This window comes from Hyperolius riggenbachi, chromosome 4 (assembly GCF_040937935.1).
Source record: "Hyperolius riggenbachi isolate aHypRig1 chromosome 4, aHypRig1.pri, whole genome shotgun sequence".
Taxonomy (NCBI): domain Eukaryota; kingdom Metazoa; phylum Chordata; class Amphibia; order Anura; family Hyperoliidae; genus Hyperolius; species Hyperolius riggenbachi.
In genome coordinates, this window is record NC_090649.1 from 281,705,194 (window position 1) to 281,723,427 (window position 18,234).

At 45.9% G+C, this 18,234-nt stretch overlaps 1 protein-coding gene across 3 annotated transcripts in view; it reads left to right on the forward strand.

Annotated features, from left to right (window-relative positions):
- NT5DC1 (5'-nucleotidase domain containing 1) overlaps positions 1 to 18,234 on the forward strand; it is a 375,186-nt gene that overhangs the window by 308,891 nt on the left and 48,061 nt on the right. For all 3 annotated transcript variants that reach the window (XM_068231330.1, XM_068231331.1, XM_068231332.1), the window contains 2 exons: positions 3,606 to 3,703; positions 16,454 to 16,572. In XM_068231330.1, the coding sequence (XP_068087431.1) occupies positions 3,606 to 3,703; positions 16,454 to 16,572 (217 nt within the window). The remainder of the gene's footprint in view (positions 1 to 3,605; positions 3,704 to 16,453; positions 16,573 to 18,234) is intronic.

Sequence of the window (18,234 nt, forward strand, 5' to 3'; positions counted from 1 at the left end):
GCTATGCGTCCTATGCATTCTCTGCTATGTGGGGGGCGGCGGAGATCTTCAATCAACTTTATTGAAGATCGCAAGATGAGAGGATAATGGCGTGGGACATTTCTGAGGACATTGGCGTGGGAAATTTTTTTTAAAGGTACAGGTAAGTATTTCTGGTTAGTTAAGAACATTAAAGAACTTTTTTCATGGTTGGGATTTTATTTCATTTAACCCTTTGTGGAAATGGGTAAGGGGCACTTTGTACCCCTATCCTCATTTCTCCTGGGAGGGGGGTGGGCATCTAAAGGTCCCCTTCTTAAAGATGCCACCATGAAACCCCCCCAGGGAGTCGTCAACCCCACCTCCTCCTTGGGCACTGGTAGTGGGGAAGAGCCCCTTGTCCATGGATTGGACGCCCCTCTCCCCCGGAGCCCCCCCATACCATGGACCATGCGGGCTGGTATAGCTCAGGGTGCGAAGCCCCACGCGGCCGGGGCTCCGCCTTCTTGCTATCCCAGCCTGCATGGGGGAAAAGGGGTTACAGGGAGCTCGGGAGGGGGGAGATTTCCCACATTCAGCACATAAAAAATAATAAAAAATTGTATTGTACCAGAGTTATGGAGGTGCAAAAATGCTGAATTTTGCCATTGGCTTGTATTGGGCTTCCTATTTCACTGTTAAAAACCTCAAATCTCTTCAAAGGACGATGGCTCAGCAGTGGCAAATTTTGTAGCATCGTAGAGACTCAGGACTAGTGAGTTTGGGGACCCTAGGCCAAATCTCCCATAGGCTTTTATTGGGGCCTAGGTTTTGAACCCCCATAACTCTGGTTGATTATCGCCAACTTTAACAGTTAATAGCAAAGGCCCCTTACATCCTAGCAACACCAAATGTGCAGGATATGTTAAAAAGATAGCAGGAAGAATATTTAAAAAAAAAAAAGAAAAAATGTATTATTTTTTTATGTGCTGAGTGTGGGCAATCTTAAAAAAAAATGTTGTGGGGTCCCCCCTCCTGAGCTCTCTGTCCCCCATGCAGGCTGGGATAGCCAGAATGCGGAGCCCCGACTGCATGGGGCTTCGCACTCTGAGCTATACCAGCCCGCTTGGTCCATTTTATTGGGGGGCTCCAGGGGAGAGGGGCACCCAAGCCTTCCCCTTTCTCCGAGCCCTTGTCCAATCCATGGACAAGGGGCTCTTCCCCACCTTCGGTGCCCCAGGAGGAGGTGGGGGTGATGACTCCCTGGGGGGTTCATGGTGGCATCTGGGAGTCCCCTTTAAGAAGGGGACTACAGATGCCCACCCCCCTCCCAGGAGAAATGAGTATAGGGGTACAAAGTGCCCCTTACCAATTTCCACAAAGGGTTAAATGCAATAAAAACACAACCATGAAAAAAGTCCTTTAATGTTCTTAATTAATCAGAAATACCTGTACCTTTAAAAAAAAGTTCCCATGCCAATATCCTCGGAAATGTCCCACGCCATTATCCTCTCATCTTGCGATCTTCAATAAAGTTGATTGAAGATCTCTGCCGCCCCCCACATAGTAGAGAATGCGTCTGCATAGGACGCATAGCTGCCGGCTCACGCTGTCCTTCCCACCTCCTCACCTGTCATCCTCACCTAGGCTGGCACCTGGTGCACCGGGTGCCAGCCTAGGTGAGGGTGACAGGTGAAGGCAGGTGGAGAGAGACAGCGGCAGCCGACAGTTATGCGTCCGCACAGGACGCATTCTAAGCTATACTAACCGGTTCATGAATGATCCGGTTCTTTTTAATGAATTGAATCGAATGAATCGGTTCAGAGCTGATTCATTCAATTCAATGCAGTAAAAAGAACCGGATCATTCATTAACTGGTTAGTATAGCTTAGAATGCGTCCTGTGCGGACGCATAGCTGCCGGCTCCCGCTGTCTCTCCCTACCTGCCTTCACCCGTCACCCTCACCTAGGGTGGCACCCGGTGTACCCATGGGTGCACCAGGTGCCAGCCTAGGTGAGGGTGACAGGTGAGAAGGCGGGGAGGACAGCGGGAGCCGGCGCTATGCATCTGCAGGATGCATTCTGAGCTATAATTGGTATAGCTCGTGGGAGATCTTCAATCAACCTAATTGAAGATCGAAGATCGCAAGATGAGAGGATATTGGCGTGGAAAAATTAAATAAGTATCGGTATGCACACCTATAGATAGGTAAATGAAAAAAACCATTAAGGGTGCTCAGTTAGTTAACCAGACCCATCACAAGGTCTTATGCTGTATATTATATACAAAAGAACTGGCACACCAAGCGATTGAAATGCTCAAATCAGTGCTGGGCCGAAATTACGCATGAGCGTAATTACGCATCGTAATTCAATGTAAATTTACGCGTAAGCGCTACGCGTAAATTACGGTCTTACGCGTAATTATTTACGCGTAAGCAGTAGAGTGGTATCGTAATTACACTGTCTACCGTAATTGCTAGGTATGCGTAATTTTACAAACACTTACGCATAATTTTACGCGTAATTACTAACGTAAAAACTCCCCTTTTCTAAGAGTAACCAATCAGTCAACATTCTAAGCAACCAATAGTATCTTCTCCCGCCCTTCAGTATAAGCGTACGTTTTGACGCATACGAATGATATGTACGCAATAACTGTCACATTGACGGCTATTGCGTACATATCGTCCGTATGCGTAAAAAAATACGCATTAATGGGTATTACAGCACTACGCGTAACATCGTAGTGTAAGCGCCCACATTACAGTATCCTTACGCGTAACTGCGTAAGTTTACACGTAATTACAGTGATGTACCGTAGATAATTTCCTGAACCATTATTCAGGAGCTTTGCTGTATAGAGCCCATTGTATGTTCTTTGCATGACATTTGTCCTTGTGTTCACAATACAATACTATTTGAGCATTTCAATCGCTTGGTGTGCCAGTTCTTTTGTATATAATATACAGGATATTGGCGTGGGACATTTCCGAGGATATTGGCGTGGGAACTTTTTTTAAAGGTACAGGTAAGTATTTCTGGTAAATTAAGAACATTAAAGGACTTTGTTTGGTGGTTGTGTTTTTACTTCATTTAACCCTTTGTGGAAATGGGTAAGGGGCACTTTGTACCCCTATACTCATTTCTCTTGGGAGGGGGGTGGGCATCTGGGGTCCCCTCTTTTCCATCACTTTTGTGGCCAGGAACAGTGTTTGTAGTTTTGGAAGTTCGCCTGCCCATTGAAGTCTGTTGCGGTTCGCAAAGTTCGTGCAAACCCGAACTTTTGCGGAAGTTCGCGTTCGAAGTTTGTGAACCTAAAATCGAAGGTTCGAGCCATCTCTAGTGCCTAGGGCCCAGTGAATGTCAAGGGGCCTGACTGCTATCTACTCCGATTGCCAGCCCCATCTCAGCATACCAAAAAAATGCCAGGTTCAAAGCAAGTAGAGCCAGAATTGCTACTTTGCTTAGGGCCCCAAGTTACATTAATCCATCTCTGCATGTAACACAAACTGTGTATATAATCCAAGCCAAGTATTTAAGAAAGCTGAAGATAGATAGATAGATAGATAGATAGATAGATAGATAGATAGATGGATAGATTTTTGCCACTTGATGAAAATTAATTCTATCTTTTTGGATAACAGGAATGATTTTGAGGAACTTTTTGATGTAATAATAACCAATGCACTGAAACCAGGATTTTTCTCACTTGTGCCACAACAGAGACCTTTCTGGACCCTTGGTAAGTATTCACATTGTGAGACAGCTTTAATAAAACATGTTTTATTTCAATTCCTAGTGGTTCTGGGTCACCATCAGCTATCTGGATATTGAATTATAGGAACTTGTAGGATAGAAGAAATAAGGCTGAAAATTTTGTTACAGAGTCTCTTTAAAAACTATAGTTTGATTTTAGCAGAAAATCACTTTTTCTCATTGAATATACTGTATTATTTAGTAAAGAACTGTCTAAATTCTGTTTTTCACTACAGTGTTTAGTTTTTCTAAAAATAATACAGGCGGTAAATAAATTATTTTTGATCACAGAATACTGTCTTACTATGAAAGAGTGAACATGAAGGTTTAGCATGTGTGCCTGGTAGTTTGCATGTAGTGTCACATGGAATTGATAAAGACACACTGTAATTCAGATTTTTGATTTCTAAAAACAACAGTTACTTGACTTGATGCTTTTCAATTTTTATAATCAGATTTTTTATTTTTTTAGAATCAGAATTGTTTTTGTTTATACCAGGTAAAATTAGGCTGCCCAATAAGATTGTTACTAATAGTTTCAGGCCTAAGCATGCTGCTTCTCTGTCTGCTAAGCAGTGTGTTCTGCCAGATTGTGAGGGGAAGGGGACATGGGAAAATTAGCAGGGGAGAGCTGCAAGTGGGAAATAACAATAGCAAGTGGGCATGGTTTTCCAGCATGTCCAATTACTACTAATATGTCTGTGGATGTCAGGTGACACCAGTACACACTTTACAAAGTGAATGAAATGATACTGGCCTTAAGTTTACAGGAAGTTGATTTGGTAACTGATCAATGAACAGTAGAAAAGTGCCTACCCAAACATGGAGGCAGGGGTCACACTTGTCTTTCAGTTTCTACACTTTTCAGAAAACTGAAAGACAAATGTGACCTCTACCGTACAACAGCTAATGTAATTTATAGAGAAAACTGACAAATTGTGTAAGATGTCAGTTTTTTTTCTGCATACGAAATCTGCATTAAAGTGTGACCTAGCTCATTGATTAACATGAGTTCTCAGTTGAAGTCAGTTTTTCTGTGCAGAAAACGCGTACGAAAGCCGGTAAGTGTGACCTCTGCCTGAAAGAAAAAAATTGTAGCAAGGCTAGTAGTGACTAGTTCAGTGCAGCACTCCATCTTTTACTGCTCTACACTGCCTTATTACAGTGATGAGCGAAAATGCCAATGTTTTTCGCATTAATTTTCGCAGAAATAATGTAAAATTCAACTTTCAGGCGAAAATGGCATTGAAAATCGTTTTGTAATAAGTTTGTGATTTTTTTTTTTTGCAATTTTCACAATTTTTTGCACTATAATAAATTACTTTCGCTGTTTTCGTGAATTTTCATAGTTAAAAAAGTTTGTGTTTTTCGTGAATTTTCACATTGGAAAGAGTTGTTTTCTCAAAAATCTTTTCTCAAAGGCATTTTCTATGCAAAATTGGCTTTGGTGAAAATTCGCAAGTAACTCTGTCATGCAAACTAGTGGGGTATATGGCCTACTTACATCTACAGGGCCTGTTAAATTGCTTGATCTAGACCAGTGTTTCTCAACATTATTGCAGCACGCACCAGTGGCATAGCTAAGGAGCTATGGGCCCCGCTGCGAGTTTTACATGCCCCCCCCCCCAAGCACTCTATACATAATTTATACGGCATACCAAAACCTGCCAAGGACAACCACACGGCCAAAGGTGCAAGAAGGGGAAGGGGAACAGCTTGTTAATGATTATTATCATTCAAAGCATTTATAGACGTAATCATTATAAGCACAGGACCAATAAAGAGATAATACTGGAGATGAGGGTGGGCCCCTCAGGGCCTCTCTGGCCCAAGGGCTTCGGTGAGGTGGAGACCTCTGCAACCCCATTGCTACGCCACTGGCATGCACCCCTTTATGAAAAGTTGGGGGGCCAAGTACTCCCTATTCTGAATAATGTAGTCTAAGTACCCCTTGATACATAAATATTTGTTGAAAGACACCTGAATTCAGAAGTATATGTAGGCTGTCATATTTATTTACTTTTAAACATCGCTAATTGCCTGGCTGTCTTACTGATCCTCTGCCTCTAATACTTATAGACCCTGAACAAGCATGCAGATCAGGAGTCTGACTAAAGTTTGACTGGATTGGTTTTAGGTGGGAGGAAACCGGAGTGCCCGGAGGAAACCCACACAGACATGGGGAGAACATACAAACTATGTGCAGATAGTGCCCCAGCTGGGATTTGAACCAGGAATCCAGTGCTGCAAGGCGGGAGAGCTAACCACTATGCCACTGTGCTGCCAAGAAATATAGATAATCAATAAAGTCATAAAGTTAGTTTATTCCTTGTGGAGGGAACAAAGGTTCCTGGAGTGGCGCTACAATAAAATGTATGTTTTGTATGTTTCTTTATTAATTACAAATTAATTGATAGTAGAAATATGAAGACCGGCACCATCCAAGTATTAGTAATGCTCTTTTATTTAGAAAGACACATAGACATATTCAGCATACAACGTTTCGGAGGGTATACCTCCTTTTTCAAGTAGATGTCAGTGTCTAAACAACACGCAAAACAGGTTTAAATAGTATAACATCATGAAGTAAGAACCAATCACATTACTGCACATTACCGCACAGTAGTGTCCAAGAAGCTCTCTGTGCGGTTGTCAGGAGGTGGGTTGAGCACAGACTTATACAAAAAACCCACTGACACCAATTCTATGTTGTGCTATGAAAGCTTCCACCTTCCTAAAGGTTCGTATACACGTCCGATAAAGATCGTTCGTTACGAACGATTCGTGACGTTTACACGATATTCAAATTAGACTGAAAAGATCGTTCGTAATGAACGATTGTGTACACACGTGAACGATATAAGTATAAAGTACTGAACGACGAACGATAAAAAAATGCGTGCGCAAACGGAAGTGACGTTATGACAGGCAATAAGAACATGCGTTATCGGACGATCTTTGTACACACTGCAACGATTGAACGATTATCTTTCGAAAAAATCCGCCGGGTTGGATCGGTCCGATTGAACGATAACGATCGTTATCGTTCACAAAAACGATCGTTCACACTTTTTGAACGCACGATTATCGTTCCGATTGTCGTTATCGTTCGTTTTTGAACGATCGTTATCGTACGTGTGTACTCAGCTTAACACAATTCTCTCAATCCCTGGTAGCCAATTTCAACAAATTAGCCATATAGTAAGAGGACACACAATTGAGAGAACAGAGATTACAGTAGATGAGATGAAACAGAGATTCCTTCAAAGACAATATCCCCAACAAGTGTTGAGCAGGGCTAGACAGAGGATGCAGATAGATAAAACTGACAATTTAAATCGTAGGAGAGGACAAAATAAAATAATTCCATTTGTATCCCAATTCAATATACACAGTGGTGAGATTGCTGCCTGGGGCTATACACTGTAATTGGCATATTTTAAATGAAGGATTCCCTCACATCATGGCGTTCCAGACTCCTCCATTGATGTCCTACAAGCGGGCTTGTACACTTGTACACTACACTTAGAGACAAACTCCTACGTGCCGATTTGGGTTCTAATTTGGCACGTCAGCCTCTCTCTAACCGTCCTGATGGCACCTACCCTTGTATGAACTGTATTAACTGTAATAGTGTAATTAAGGGGTCAGTTATTAGATACCCCCATTTAGGAACAGCTTATAAAATTCGGGGACAATTTGATTGCAATGCTAGACATGTAGTCTATGCTTTAAAATGTCCATGTGGACTTTTATATGTAGGTCAAACAACTCAGCCTATGAAGGCCAGACTAGCAGCACATAAAAGTATTATAAAAAACAAGTGTAGTGAACTGTCTGTCCCTTCACATTTTATGCAAGCGGGCCATACAGTGAATCAATTGAGGTTCCAAATATTAGAACATGTACCACCATTGAGGAGAGGTGGCAATAGGATTAAAAGGTTATTATATAGAGAGGCCGTTTGGATTAAATAACTAGATACACTAGAACCCTGCGGCATGAATAGGGAATATGATATGCAGCCTCTAGTGTGATTTAGAATTACATGATATTCTACAGTCTTATCTATTTATCTATATGTGCAATCTCACCCTATGTATATGTCATTATTATCATTCTTATTATTCTTATTTCACTACTGTCATTCTATCTGACTTGGCTCTGCACTTTGCTTCGGTACATTCCTGATGCACATTGACACTCTGGTGCGACGTTTTCGGTGCATCGGCCAGTGTTTGCAGCCATGTGGGCAGTTTGTTTACATTCCGCCCTCGTTGTGCACTGACGTCTTGACCTAAGGGGGCGGTAGTTTCTGCCGCTCGCTTTGCCGGCAAAGTCTCCCATCTGGTCCGCCTCTATCTAGGGGCATGACTAGAGTGATGTCATCTGGAGACTTGCGGCTGATTGGTCGGCGCCAGTACACTGAGGAATGCGCTGTCGGCGTGTCTCCAGCAGTCTCATAGTGCAGTTCGGGTAGGTCCACGTCAGCACACATTTCCATAGTACTAGTTCCCCATCAGGTCCGCTGTGTGCTGTGGGAAGGGGATTGGTTGCTATAAGTGTGCGGTAATGTAATTGGTTCTTAATTCATGATGTTATACTATTTAAACTAGTTGTACGGGTTGTTATGTTAGACACTGACATGTACTTGAAAAAGGAGGTATACCCTCCGAAACGTCGTATGCTGAATATGTCTATGTGTCTTTCTAAATAAAAGAGCATTACTAATACTTGGATGGTGCCGGTCTTCATACTTCTTTTTTCACAAATCAATTTTATTATTATTTTTGAAAAAACAAAAAGAGAGACAATACAGGAAATGACACAGTACTCCCACATACAGGAGTTATGTAGACATCATACATGAGTTATAGCTTATTATTACATAACTAGGGTGAAACATGACAACAATCTGGTTATGTTGATACGTCACTAGTATATTGACCTTATTAGCCATATTTCTAAAGTATCAAAAGTTCACAATGTCTATATGGCATATGTATGCTCAGTAGGAGTAACGCGCCATAGGAAGTGAAAGAAGGAAAGAATAAAGGCATCAGGAGGGAGAGAGAGGAAGAGAGGGTGATAGAGATCTGGAACAGAAGAAGGAAAGAAGGAAAAAAGGAAAGAAGTAAGGAGATAAAAAGAAGAAGAAAAAGAAGACTCTAGGCCCCACCCCCGCCACTGCCCTTACGCCATGCCAACCGCCCGCCGGTATACTTCTACTATGGACTACTGAGTCAGGAGTGCTGCCAGACTCTTAGACTGTGGCACATCATTGCTAAGCTACAAAAGTGCTGTCTATAAATACTTTTTAAAAATTAATTGATTCCCAAATTATGTATTAGATTTATCCCTCAGTTATATTATGCAACATTTATACCTTTTTCATTCAAACTCATTGGAAGCACCCCCCCCCCCCCCAAAAAAAAAGGATGAGTTTTTTTGTTGGAACCTATTTTTCATCTCATCTGCATTTTTTGAGTTCCTTGAAATGGTGCTAAAAAGAAGTACGTAATATTAAAGTTATTTTGAGTATTCTTGCTGGGGGCTGAAAAGATGTTTCAATAATAAGGTGTATAAAACCTTTACTTTAAGAATGCAATCTTGCTCATGGAATGCAATTTGCATTGAGATGCAATGTGTGCAATGCCTGACATTCCTACTGCTATTGTTCAATGCAATGTCACACAGCAGTACTCCTCTTGTGTGCAGCACAGCACTGCTCCATGTAGTGTAATTACAGTGTAATAGGGTCATCCCAACACCTGTCAGCAATAAGGTGGGTACACCTGTACTGTGTTTTCATATATGTATTGTTAGTGAATGGTGTAAAGAAGGTTAAAGATTTGTGCAGATTACTGGTAGTGTTATATGAAAGTGTATGATGTCATGGAAAATCCTTGCATCATTATTGCATAATATTCATATTCAGGCTCGGACAGAGCCGCCGAACCACCGATGATCCCATCGGTGGGCCCTGACTGCCCCTCCTCCTGGGGGCCCCAGAGCTAAGAGGGAGGGGGCACTAGCGTTGTGACGGTTTTTTTTTTTTTTTTTAAATTTATTAAAAACCTCTTTCCCCCCGGGGGGGCCCCCTCCTATCCTCCCCCTCCCTCACCTCAGAGGGCCCCCCTCCTATTACGAGCGGCGGTAGAGCGGCGGTTACAGCAAAGTTCCGGCGAGGTAAAGCAGAAGATAGAGGTCCAGCTGCCTCCCGGGCTACGCTGTCTCCTCTATGCCGCTCGCACTGCTTCCTGGTTTAGTGCGCGGCAATTACAAAGGAGACAGCGACTGGGAGGCAGCTGGACCTCTATCTTCTGCTTTACCTCGCCGGAAGTTTGCTGTACCCGCCGCTCTCCCGCCGCTCGTAATAGGAGGGGGGCCCTCCGAGAGTCCGAGGTGAGGGAGGGGGAGGATAGGAGGGGGCCCCACCGGGGAAAAGAGCTGCCCTCCCCGCGGCTTGTAATAGGAGGGGGGACACCCAGGTGAGGGGGAGCAAAGGAGTCGGGGCCCCCACTGGCTACCCACCCGGCTACCTAACTGCCCACCCGGCTATCTAACTGCCTACATTCCCACCCGGCTACCTATCTACCCACCCGGCTACCGATCTGCCTACCCTCCCATCCGGCTGCCTAACTGCCCACCCGGCTACCTATCTACCCACCCAGCTACCTATCTGCCTACCCTCCCACCCGGCTACCTAACTGCCCACCCGGCTACCTAACTGCCTACCCACCCATCCGGCTACCTATCTACCCACCCAGCTACCTATCTGCCCACCCTCCCACCCGGCTGCCTAACTGCCCATCCGGCTACCTATCTACCCACCCGGCTACCTAACTGGCTGCCCACCCGGCTACCTATCTACCCACCCAGCTACCCATCTGCCTACCCTCCCACCCGGCTACCTAACTGCCCACCCGGCTACCTAACTGCCTACCCACCCATCCGGCTACCTATCTACCCACCCAGCTACCTATCTGCCTACCCTGCCACCCGGCTGCCTAACTGCCCATCCGGCTACCTATCTACCCACCCGGCTACCTAACTGGCTGCCCACCCGGCTACCTATCTACCCACCCAGCTACCTATCTGCCTACCCTCCCACCCGGCTACCTAACTGCCCACCCGGCTACCCTTCTGCCTACCCTCCCACCCGGCTACCCTTCTGCCTACCCTCCCACCCGGCTACCTAACTGCCCACCCGGCTACCTAACTGCCTACCCTCCCACCCGGCTACCTATCTACCCACCCAGCTACCTATCTGCCTACCCTCCCACCCGGCTACCTAATTGCCCACCCGGCTACCTAACTGCCTACCCTCCCACCCGGCTACCTATCTGCCCACCCGGCTACCTATCTGCCCACCCGGCTACCTATCTGCCCACCTGGATACCTATCTGCCTACCTGGATACCTATCTACCCACCCAGCTACCTATCTGCCCTCCCGGCTACCTAACTGCCTACCCTCCCACCTGGCTACCTAACTGCCCACCCGGCTACCTATCTACCCACCCAGCTACCTATCTGCCTACCCTCCCACCCGGCTACCTATCTGCCCACCCGGCTACCTATTTACCCACCCAGCTACCTATCTGCCTACCCTCCCACCCGGCTACCTAACTGCCCACCCGGCTACCTAACTGCCCACCCAGCTACCTATCTGCCCACCTGGCTACCTAACTGCCTACCCTCCCACCCGGCTACCTAACTGCCCACCCAGCTACCTATCTGCCTACCCTCCCACCCGGCTACATAACTGCCTACCCGGCTACCTATCTGCCTACCATGCCATGGGCGTCCCTACATAGGGCAAAATGGGGCATGCGCACTCCCCTGGCTAGCTGCTGCCCCCCCCCCTAGCTACCCGGACGTGGCTGGCCCGCCCGCCCTGGGGTGGCAGCGGAGAGAGAAAAGAAGTGGCAGGAACAGCGGCGCTGCCTGCCGCATCACTTAATTCTAAAGGGGGGAGCGAGAGAGGGGGAGCCCCAAGGTGAGGGAAGGGGGAGGGGGAAACGTCCTCCCTTCCCCACCGCTTCTCTTCTCTCTCCGCTGCCACTGAGGACACCTATAGATCTGGCTATTTAAACTGGGGACACCTATAGACCTGTCTATCTATACTGGGGGGCCCTGTCACTACCTAAACTAGTGGCTCCTGTCACTACATACACTGGGGGGGGGTCCCTGTCACTGCATACACTGGGGGGCTCCTGTCATACCTAAACTGGGGGTACCTGTCACTAACTGAACTGGGGGGGCGCCTGTCAATACCTGAACTGGGGGCACCTGTCACTACCTGAACTGGGGGGCCCTGTCACTACCTAAACTGGGGGCTCCTGTCACTACATACACTGGGGGGGGGGTCCCTGTCACTGCATACACTGTGGGCTCCTGTCATACCTAAACTGGGGGTACCTGTCACTAACTGAACTGGGGGGGGGCGCCTGTCAATACCTGAACTGGGGGCACCTGTCACTACCTGAACTGGGGGGCCCTGTCACTACCTAAACTGGGGGCTCCTGTCACTACATACCCTGGGGGGCACCTGTTACTACCTTAACTGGGGGGCACCTGTCACTACAAACACTGGGTGCTCCTGTCACTACCTAAACTGGGGGGTATCTGTCATTAACTAAACTGGGGGGCTCCTGTCGCTACCTAAACTTGGGGGTCCTGTCACTACCTAAGCTGGGAGGCTCCTGGTGCTACCTAAACTAGGGTGCACCTGTCACTACCTAAACTATCCAGGCCAGCCCAGCATCACCACCAGCCAACCAGCCCAGAATCACTGTCAAAAAGGCCACAGCATCACCACCAACAGTCAGGCCAACATTTACTTCAACCAGCCAAGTACAGCCCAGCATCACCGCCAGGCCGGCCACAGCATCACCGCCAGGCCTTTCAGCCCACACATCATCCCCAATCCAGCCAAAAACAGTATTGCCTGGCACAGCAGCCAGTAGAGGAGAATTCAGAAGCCAGGTGAGAGGTGTATACCATATTAAGTGGGCATTCTGCCTATTTATGTGAAATGCTGTTTATTTATGTGCCTCATGACTGCTGAATTTGTCTTGTTGGGGGCCTCATGGTTACTGAATTTGTCTTGTTGGGGGCCTCATGGTTACTGAATGTCTTGTTGGGGGCCTCATGATTGCTGAATTTGTCTTGTTGGGGGCCTCAAGATTGCTAAATTTGTCTTGTTGGGGGCCTCATGATTGCTGAATTTGTCATGTTGGGGGCCTCATGATTGCTGAATTTGTCTTGTTAGGGGCCTCATGATTGCTGATTTTGTCTTGACGGGGGACCTCATGATTGCTGAATTTGTCTTGTTGAGGGTCACATGATTGCTAACTGCGAGACTATGGAAAAGGCTGAATCATCATCATATGAGACAATAGCTACTTTTTAGCTTTTTAAAACAGAAAAAAAAACTGGGAGGTTCTAAAATAAAAAAAAAAGAATACATTTTTCAGGAGTAGGATGGATGAAATTGTTTATCTTCACAGTTTATTTTCAACTTGGATTTTCCATAATGTTCATGTATGAGTTAAAACGTTTTTATTTAGTTTAAATTGCTGTTGCCACTTTGCAATAGATAAGTGACTTTTGGATTGCATTTTGTGGGGGTATCTGCCGTCAACCTGATTGCATTGTGTGGGGGTATCTGCTGTCAACCTGATTGCATTTTGTGGGGGTATCTGCCACCAACCTGATTGCATTGTGTGGGGGTATCTGCCGTCAACCTGATTGCATTTTGTGGGGGTATCTGCTGCCATTTGACTACTTGATGAATTATGAGGCATGTAACTACTTGAATATTTTATCTACAATGTATCTGGTCGGACCTAATCTCTGTGAATAACGCCGCTACTTATTTTGTGTTTTGTATTTTTTTTTTAAGTCTGCCCATGACTCATCATGACCACGCCGATGTTCCAGTGCGTGGTGACACCCATTTAGTTTCGCATTTAGACATATCCCTATTGGAGACTGTCCTCAGAATTGCTCACAATCTATTCCCTACCATAAAGTCATGCAAAATTTCTAGAGTACATGTGTATGTGAGCCCAAAATGGGGGGGGGGGGGGAGGGAGGAGGGGGGGGGGAGGAGGAGAGGGGGGTGGGCCCCAGGCTGAAACTTCCTTGGTGGGCCCTTGGTGTCCCAGTCCGACCCTGTTCATATTGGATGTTATGCTGCTGCAGAAAGCCGATATATGGGAGATGCTATATGCAAAATCACCACTAGAGGCCACAATTGTCCTTTCATGTTCAGATTAAAATGAAAAACCCACCTAATACCTAATTCTATTTTTATGCAGAATGTGTTGTCAGGATTTGTTAAATTCTGAGCAAAAAAAAAAAAATCTTTCATATACTAAACTTTGTTAAACATGAAAAAAGCATCCTAAAAAGCAGAGTACCATAATGTTTACCTCTTTGACTCAGATGTCCAGTTGTAGGATTCGTTCTAAGCAAATAAACACACACACAAATATACATTATATATTGGCGCCTACCCAACTACCCCGTCATACATTTATAAATTATAGTGCAGTGCATATGGACACCGCCCCCTACCCCCTTCTTTAATTGTGCCCCTCATATGCCCCTCATCTAATTAAATGTGTTTCCCAGCCGAGAAATACAGTAATACAACATATTTATTGCTTGAGTTACTTGGTTCCTGGAGTCTAAAAACACTTTTTTTTTCACAGCAAGTTAAAGGGACTCCGAGCAGTGCAGAAACTATGGAAAGATGCATATCATTTTAAAGCTCTCTTTCTCCTCTTTCCAATGATATATAAACCACCACCCTACGCCTTTTAGTTTTTGCTATTTTCGCGATTGAAATTGCCGCAGCCGCGATTTCGATCGCGAAAATAGAGAAAACTAAAAGGCGTAGGGCAACGATTTAGGTGTCGTCAGAAAGAGGAGAAAGAGAGCTTTAAAATGATATCCATCAAGCCATAGTTATATTGTATTACACAGGACGACACTTTCCCCAGTGTCAGCAGCTCCATTCTGCTGAATGCAGCTGCTGACTTTGACAAAAATTCGCCCTGTGTAATACAATATAACTATGGAAAGATGGATATCATTTTAAAGCCCCGTCTACACGGGGAGATGTTGGGGAGATGTTGTGGCGATTGGCGGCCTCTTGCGCGTCCCCGCACGTGCCCGCCGCGTCCCCGCTCGCCGCGCGTGCGCCACATTCGATTCCCCGCTCGTGCCCGCTCGTCCCCGCCGGCGCCGCTTATCTCCCGCACGATTCCCTGCCATTGTCCCCTCGCGGGGATCGAGCAGGGAATCGGCGGTGCGGAGATCCGTCCTGTCGGATCTTATCAATCGAGCCGCATCAGCGGCTCGATTGATAAGGAGCATCGCGGCCGCATCTACTCGTGTAGATGCGGCTTAAAGCTCTCTTTCTCCTCTTTCTGACGACACCTAAATCGTTGCCCTACGCCTTTTAGTTTTCTCTATTTTCGCGATCGAAATCGCGGCCGCGGCAATTTCAATCGCGAAAATAGCGAAAACTAAAAGGCGTAGGGTGGCGATTTATATATCATTGGAAAGAGGAGAAAGAGAGCTTTAAAATGATGTGCATCTTTCCATAGTTTCTGCACTGCTCGGAGTCCCTTTAATTTCAAGGTACAAGTTAATCTGAGAAGTTGTAATTATCTGAATACATTTCAAAATGACTCTACAATACCGGGTAGTTTGAAAAGGGTTTTTGGTCTAGTTTGGACTTGCCCACATCCTAAACTCATTTAAAAGTTTACGTATACAGGGTCAAGCAAGACTTTCTATGGAATGAACCAGTCACATGAAGTGTTCCATAAGTAATTAGATATTATTTTAAAAGTACTACAAACAAAATGACATCAATAACTGCAACATAGTTTGCATGTTCATTTTTTAGACTATTTGTTTATATAATGTCATTGGTATCAATTGGCCATCCATTTATGAGGGAAGTATCAGGAAATGACACTATCTCTATTTAGGGGTGAACACATAAATCTAGATGCCTTGTGATACCATAGCTAGCAATAAAGAAAAAATGTCTTATATACACTAATGCTATTTGTCAAATTGTAAATGGCCTAGCCTTTTTTCTTAAAGTGAACCTTTGACAAAAAAGAGGAAGAGTTGCTTACCTAGATAGAGGTCCTCCTGCAGCCCACCACTGTTTACTGGGATCCTCTTCTTCTTCACAGCTGTTCTCCTGGCTGTGTACATGTGTGACCTCCCTGCACAAGTGCAATGACAGCCCATGTCTGGACAGTAGCATGGTGCCACTCGTGCACGGAGGAAAAAGCAATGTACAAGCAGCTTCGTGTTACTGTGCAGGTTCGGGCCATCCTTGCCTGTACATGGATGGGGGTCAAGCCGTGCAAATATATTCAACAACGGTTTTCAAATATGATCAGAGTGTCCAGCTGGGTTGAGGGGGATGGGGGAAGCCTCTGAACTATTCACCCCTCTGCTGAGGTAAGTATCTATCTTTAACAGGTTTTTTTTGTCTCAGGAACACCTTAATAGATCATTTTTAGCACATTTGTACTGGGATTTGTCATCCAAAATGAGCAACGTCTTCAGTCAACCAAACTTTATTGGGCCTTAGCAATTAAGTAATCACGAAACAGAGATAGTGCTTTAATTATAGTTACAAATCACCAAATACAACTTTGTTGGTTTGTCACATAAATGTTTACTTTGTACTTTCAGACAGTGATGTAGAGATTGACATTTTACCCTCACTGGAAAAGGCAGGGTGGTATTCTCAGGGCAACTGGGTACATCTGGATGAGCTATTGAAGAAAATGACTGGGAAGCCTGAACCAAAGGTAAGAACAATACACCTTTACAAATATACTACAGCTAAATGGAATATGTATTCTGAATTGCAAACATTTATACAGATTCATACAAAAATGCAGTTTGCCTTCCTTTAGTACAGGAGTGCCCACACTTTTTCGGCTCGCGAGCTACTTTAAAATTTGCCGAGGCCAGGAGATCTACCAACGTCTAGGCACGCCCCCCCCCCCCCCCCCGCGTAGGTGAGCCAGGTATATGTGCCTGCAGCATAGGTTACGTGCCCTCAGTATACGTTAGCCAGGTATATGGGCCCCCAGTGTAGGTTAGCCAGGTATATGGGCCCTCAGTGTAGGTTAGCCAGGCATATGGGCTCTCAGTGTAGGTTAGCCAGGCATATGGGCCCTCAGTGTAGGTTAGCCAGGTATATGGGCCCCCAGTGTAGGTTAGCCAGGTATATGGGCCCCCAGTGTAGGTTAGCCAGCTATATGGGCCCTCAGTGTAGGTTAGCCAGGTATATGGGCCCTCAGTGTAGGTTAGCCAGGTATATGGGCCCCGAGTGTAGGTTAGCCAGGTATATGGGCCCCCAGTGTAGGTTAGCCAGGTATATGGGCCCCCAGTGTAGGTTAGCCATGTATATGGGCCCTCAGTGTAGGTTAGCCAGGTATATGGGCCCCCAGTGTAGGTTAGCCAGGTATATGGGCCCCCAGTGTAGGTTAGCCAGGTATATGGGCCCCCAGTGTAGGTTAGCCAGGTATATGGGCCCCCAGTGTAGTTAGCCGGGTGTATGGGCCCTCAGTGTAGTTAGCTGGGTGTATGGGCCCTCAGTGTAGTTAGCCGGGTGTATGGGCCCTCAGTGTAGTTAGCTGGGTGTGTGGGCTCTCAGTGTAGTTAGCTGGGTGTATGGGCCCTCAGTGTAGTTAGCCGGGTGTATGGGCCCTCAGTGTAGTTAGCCGGGTGTATGAGACGGCAGAAAACCCAGCTCAATCGCCCCCTGAAGCTGCAGCACTACCTCCGATCCAGATCCGGCAGCTGCAGAGAAAGATCACGTGGCTCACCCAGAGCCAGGGTTGGACTGGGCCACAGTAGTACAGTTTTTTCCCTCGGTGGGCCCCCCCTCCAGGTCTCTGGTGGGCCCCCCACTCCTTGTCTGACAGAGCTCCAATTGCTGCCTGCCGCACAAAAAATTCTCTTCTCAGTGCTGTAATCACTCAATCACTTTTACAATGGGCCCCCCCAATCACTCTATACATAACAATTGATACGACGCACCAAAACCTGCCAATGGCAACATCAGTGTCAGAGGTGCAAGAAGGGGATGGGAAATAGCTTGTTAATGATTACCACTATTCAAAGTATCTATAGAAGTGATTATTATGAGAAAAGGACCAATAGAGAGGCAATACTGTAGTTGAGGGAGGGCCCTTCGGGGCCCATTTGGCCCAAGGGCCCCGATGCAGTTGCAACCTCTGCGGTCGTAACCTCTGCAAAGTAGGACATTACTTTATATTGAAGGAGGGGACTCTATGCAAAGTTTTGCTGGGCAGCAGTGTCTCTGAATTACAATGCTGCTAAGATCATGTACATTTGGCCCTGTCCATAATACATCATGACCACGCCCACCTTCCGGTGCATGGTCACGCCCTTTTTTCACCGCAATCATGGAATGTGTGGGCCCCAGGTTGAAATTTCTT